Source organism: Egretta garzetta, unplaced genomic scaffold, assembly GCF_000687185.1.
Source record: "Egretta garzetta isolate BGI_Z169 unplaced genomic scaffold, ASM68718v1 scaffold324, whole genome shotgun sequence".
Classification (NCBI taxonomy): Eukaryota; Metazoa; Chordata; class Aves; order Pelecaniformes; family Ardeidae; genus Egretta; species Egretta garzetta.
Window position 1 is genome coordinate 127,374 of NW_009259426.1, and position 5,008 is coordinate 132,381.

The 5,008-nt window shown below is 44.0% G+C and overlaps 1 protein-coding gene across 3 annotated transcripts in view; it reads left to right on the forward strand.

The window, feature by feature from the left end:
• CWC25 (CWC25 spliceosome associated protein homolog) overlaps positions 1 to 4,908 on the forward strand; it is a 9,947-nt gene extending 5,039 nt beyond the window's left edge. The window contains exons 5-11 of one of the 3 annotated variants that reach the window (XR_004841744.1): positions 283 to 410; positions 658 to 727; positions 1,211 to 1,401; positions 2,045 to 2,131; positions 2,729 to 2,890; positions 4,094 to 4,638; positions 4,785 to 4,908. Coding sequence is in view for 1 of the 3 variants with exons in the window: in XM_035892604.1 (XP_035748497.1) it covers positions 283 to 410; positions 658 to 727; positions 1,211 to 1,401; positions 2,045 to 2,131; positions 2,729 to 2,890; positions 4,094 to 4,208 (753 nt within the window). In the remaining 2 variants the exon portion in view is untranslated. Of the gene's footprint in view, positions 1 to 282; positions 411 to 657; positions 728 to 1,210; positions 1,402 to 2,044; positions 2,132 to 2,728; positions 2,891 to 4,093 lie in introns of all 3 variants that reach the window. The other 2 variants (XR_004841745.1, XM_035892604.1) reach the window with 2 other exon arrangements.
• The last annotated feature ends 100 nt before the right edge of the window (positions 4,909 to 5,008 follow it).

Consider the following 5,008-nt stretch of genomic DNA (forward strand, 5'->3'; position numbering starts at 1 on the left):
TTTCTTGCTCTTCTGGTGTGTTTTGTTTTTTTTTAGCTAGTGATTAACTGTTTAGTATTACGGAGTGATTGCAGACATAGGATTTGACATGCACTAATGCCAAATTGACACTAGAGGAGACTCCATTAAGCTTTTTAGTTTTGAGAGGGGACCTTGCTAAATGGTTTAGGTTTTGTTCCAGGAGCCTTTCCACAGAGAACTCTGTTACTTTGCCTCGTGATACTGATTGCACCAGTGTAGAGACAATAATTATTACTAATGAAGTGGCGTCTTGCTTTATAGCTGCAAAACAGTTTAGATAAAAAGGAGAAAAAGAAAAAGAAAGAGAAGAAGAAGAAGCACAAGAAACATCGACATCGCAGCTCTAGCAGTGAAAGTGACAGCAGCGATGAGGAGCGAAGCAAAAATAAGTACGTTTTGAGGTTTTGTAGTAAAAATACCATGTTTCTTGGTTCATTTGTTGGTTTTCATGTCTTTTTCTAGCCTCCTCTCAGTGTTATCTTTCTAATGAATGCTCTTAATTTGCCTAAATGTTTCTATATGTTGCTTCGTTGTTTTTGCATCATTAAATTATTTTTATGACATTTTAATGTTAAGAACAATACCATTTTCTTGAATTTCACCTGCTTCAAAAGTACTATTCTGTTTTCTCTTTAGGTCTCAGAAGAGGGTAAACAGTTCATCCTGGAAACCTGCTCCTTCCAAAGTCCCAGGATATGGATTACAAGTAAGCACATGTGTTTTGTGCAGCTCTTTCAGTAGCAAGTGCCCTGAGTTAGGGAAGAGCAGGAGTTTTGGCAGCTTGTTGCAAGACTGCTTCCCCGGCTAGAAAAGGATTATGAGGGGGACATGATATAATAAAGTTCATATTCAATTTGGAGCCATCTAAACCTCAAAAGTTAAGTTGTTCAGATCCTTATAGGACTTTTGTCTGCTCTGAATTCAAGTAAGGTTTTATTCAGTTTCTCTACGCACATCTGCTCAAATATTCTGCCTGACTGTCCTGGCAGTTCAGTTTACTGAACACGATACTAAAATAATCTTTTTAGACACAGGTGTTAATAAGAACCTAGGAAGTGGGTTAAGCAAACACAAACCACAGTGTTCGCTCCTTCCTGCACTTAGCCTAGCCTGAGGTCTCCTCTGTGGCCGTACGTTGTTGCTGTGCTCTTAGAAGACGCCTCATCTGAAAGACACTTCTGAATTCCAGGTTAGAAACTCTGACCAGAGCCACAGGTCTCGGAGCTCTCCAGCTGCCGGCCAGGAGAGGGCCTCCCACAAGCACCGGCATCGCTCCCGGTCCAGGAGCCAGTCCCGCTCTCCTCAGAGACGCTCTAGCAAGAAGAATTCAGAACAATCTGGATGCAGGGGGTCGAGATCTCCTTCTAGACACAGTAAACAGTGAGTGTGGCTAACCTGGATTGTGTAAACCTAGGGCTGCTGGTGGGGGAGTTCTCTAGAATCAAAATCCCTGTTACTCAGTCTCCTACCACTTCAGTGTTCTGGCCACAATATTCACAGAATCACAGAATCATTTAGGTTGGAAAAACCCTTTAAGATTATCAAACCCAACCGTTACCCTTACCCTGCCATCCCACCACTAAACCCTGTCCCTAAGCACTGTGTCTGCCTGGCTTTTAAATCCCTCCAGGGATGGGGACTCAAGCCCTTCCCTGGGCAGCCCCTTCCAGTGCTTGACAGCTCAGTTCTGGGTGTAAAGGCAGGAGCTGTGCAGTTGTGCAAGAGTTCAGAAGCACACAGGTTCTGTCCTGGAGGGGACATGCTGTCTGCAATGGCACTCTTCATTTGGGACACTCTCTTTCTAGGGACACCCTTTAGGTATTGCTTGTGACTCTGCTTTATTTGGGCCACTGATTCTCTTTAAAATGTATTTATAATTGTTGAATCAGGTACCAGGTATTTATTGTTTTGCTGATGATGGAAGACCTCTTGGTTTCAGAATGTATACAAAAAATCCAGAGAAAGTTTAGAGGTGTGATAATGTTTATTCATCTGTCCTTACAAGGGTATTTCTGGGTTACAGACATAGCAATCGGGAGGAGAAAGGGAGAGCTAGAAGCCCTTCCCCCAAAAAGAGCTATCGACGACAGCATACTGCAGGTTACACAAGGTAAGTAAGACCTTGCCCCTGTGCTTTTGGCTGGAAGTTGTCCTGGTGACTGTGAGACAGTTGGGTGTAATCTGTGAAGCAAATTTTATTCTATTAACTAAAATAGATTGGATCGGATGTCCTGGAAGTTGGACGGAGAGTCCTAAAGTGCTCAGTTTGGTGCTCTTAAGCTTGATTGTTAGTTAACACTTTGGACAGCTTCCCAAACCAATTCACCCGGTTGCTGGTTCTCCGTGTGTCTCGCATTGCTGTGCAAGGTAGTAACGTGAAATTGGTCTTTGTCCCATAGACTGTTAATTAGATGCATTCTGTTTCACTGTCATCAGGAAAATACGACCTTGACAGCATCATCTTACCAGTCAATTAAAAACAAGAAGGCTGAAAAGAGGGAGAAAACAGACCCTCCGCTAGGGGTGTGGCAAAGCAGAACATTTAGACATGTGCTTACAAGCTTTGCTGATTGGCTCCCAAAGAAGAAACCATGCTAAACACCCCTAATTTGGGGCATTGTAAATCATCTTAAAGAATGGAAAGCAAGAGGGGGGCGGGGCTCTGCATGCTATTGATTCACAGCAGTGGTGTTTTCTACACAAATAGAAAGATCTCTCCAGAGGAACTGGAGCGTAAACGCCAGGAAATGATGGAAAATGCCAAGTGGCGGGAAGAGGAGAGAGCAAACAACCTCAGGAAACACCGAAAAGAGGAGGAGCTGGAGCGAGAACTGGAGAAACTTGACTCCCGAGATGGGAAGTTCTTCAAGTGAGTGTCTTTTTATTATCTGCTCTTGCAAGGAAAATACAAGGGCACAGCTTCTGAGGAGTGAGTTGTGGCCTCAGCATTTGAGATGTACAAGATCTGTCTCTGCTGCGTTGTACAGTAGAGCTAGTGACATCTACTGTTCCCAAATTCTCCTCTTGACCCAAAAGATAGCTATTTCTATGTGGCCTTGGTAGTCAGACTCAGAAACTCAGTTACTTTTTGCCATCCTGTAGGAAATACCTAGTAGTGTTTTACATGCAGGTATTAAAAAGTTCTCTTTTTGGGAGCTTACAACAGTTCTAGTCCTGCAAGTCCACTGGGAGTCTGTGTGCCAAGAGCTTGTGGGACTGAAACCTGTGCTCGACAAGAAATAAAACCATTTCTAAACGTAGGTGGTAACTTGCAGTCCCTTGTGCACATGGAAGGCAAAGGGAATTGGAGTAGCACAAGGCCTTCCAGAAAGTGCAGTGGTGTGTAAGAAAGACCCTATGGCAGCGTTACGTATTTTGGAGTTGCTGCAGCAGAGTATTCTCCAGGCTCTAGAAATTAATTGGAGGAGAAACATATATGCTCAATTCCCAAAGCTGCCCAGAGCTGGGATCACAATCGTTTTTCTCCATGAGCAAAATCTCTTGTGGAGTGAGATTTTTGTGTGTTTCCCTGTGCAGAAGCAACCGGTTGAGCTAACAAACTTTGTGTTTATTGGTATGTTTGTTGTTTGAAGAGATGAGCACGAGAAGATCATTCAAAAAAACACAGCAGCGCCATCTGAAAAAGATAAAAGAAAGCAAGTGGTCACAAGGATCCCTTCTCTCTCCTGGAGCTGCCGTAGTCTTTTACAGCGTGAGCTCTGGCATTCGGGCTCCCAGAGGGCCCTCAGTTCAGGAACACATTGCTTTTCCCTCGTTTGCTTCGCAGAAAGCAACCAAGTCCCCTGTGACGGATGCATTTGTAATTAACAGTTAGTTATATTTGGAAGACGGAGGAGGCTTGAGCGCTACTGAAAATATATTTCTGAGCACTGACCTTAAATAAGGCACGAATCTATTGCAAGCCAAACTAAAAGGTATTCAGTTCTTTCAGTGCAGACTTTAATAATTTGCTGTTTTCTGTGTTAGATTGATTCAGGTAGATGGCTTGCTAGAAACGGTGTAATGTTTGGAAAGAGATTCTAATATCTGTCTTTGGTTCAATTTTCTGCAGTCGTTTAAAACTAGAGAGCGCATCTACTTCCACCCTCGAAGATCGGGTGAAACGCAACATCCACTCCCTTCAGAGAACTCCCGCTGCCTTGGAAAAAAACTTCATGCAGAGATGAAACTCGTTCTTCCCCTGCTCCTGTGCGGAAGTTAAATGGACACTCATTCCCGAAGGTGAGAAACCTCCAGCGCAGACTCGCTGCTCTTACAGGACCAGTTGCCATCTCCCAAGGAGGCGCTGGATTTCTGTGCTGCGGCCCACGGCGTGTTCTGGACTTCTGGCGGCATGAATACGTTTGTAACGAGTGTGCCCTTGCAAGCAAACCTGTGCTGGAGAACTTGTGAGCCCTTGTATTCTATTTTTAATGTATTGCCAGATCTTTTCCTTCTCTCTCCCCACCTTGACTGGTATCGTTTTTGTATATTAACCAGATGATGCCAGGTGGTAGCTGCTTTCTACGCTGGGCAGATTGTCCGAGCTCTTTATACGACAGAGCAAAAGACCTATTTTTGTTAATCCTTAAAAATCGGAGCAGAACAAAGTCACATGTGAGTTAATTTCATAGGATTCGATAGAGCTGCACGAGTGGCAGACAGAGCCCTGCTCCATACTGTCACCGCTTCAGGTGCGGGCTCGGAGCGTGAGGTCAGACAAGCCTGCAAAGTGTCTGTAGCCGTTATTTAATTGCTCACAGATCTGTGGTGTTTGACCCAAAGGGAGCTGCTTCCAAGGGAGAGGAAATGAGCGAGAGCATAGCTGACGCAGCAGGTGTTTCTCTGGGATTTTGTAATGTAAGTAATGTGTATATGTACAGCAGTGTAGACCTTTTTTTTTTAAAAAAAAAAAAAAATTAAGAAACTTTACTGGCTTTTTAAATGTTCTTTGTGGCTTTGGGGAGCAGGGGTAAACCCCATGCTC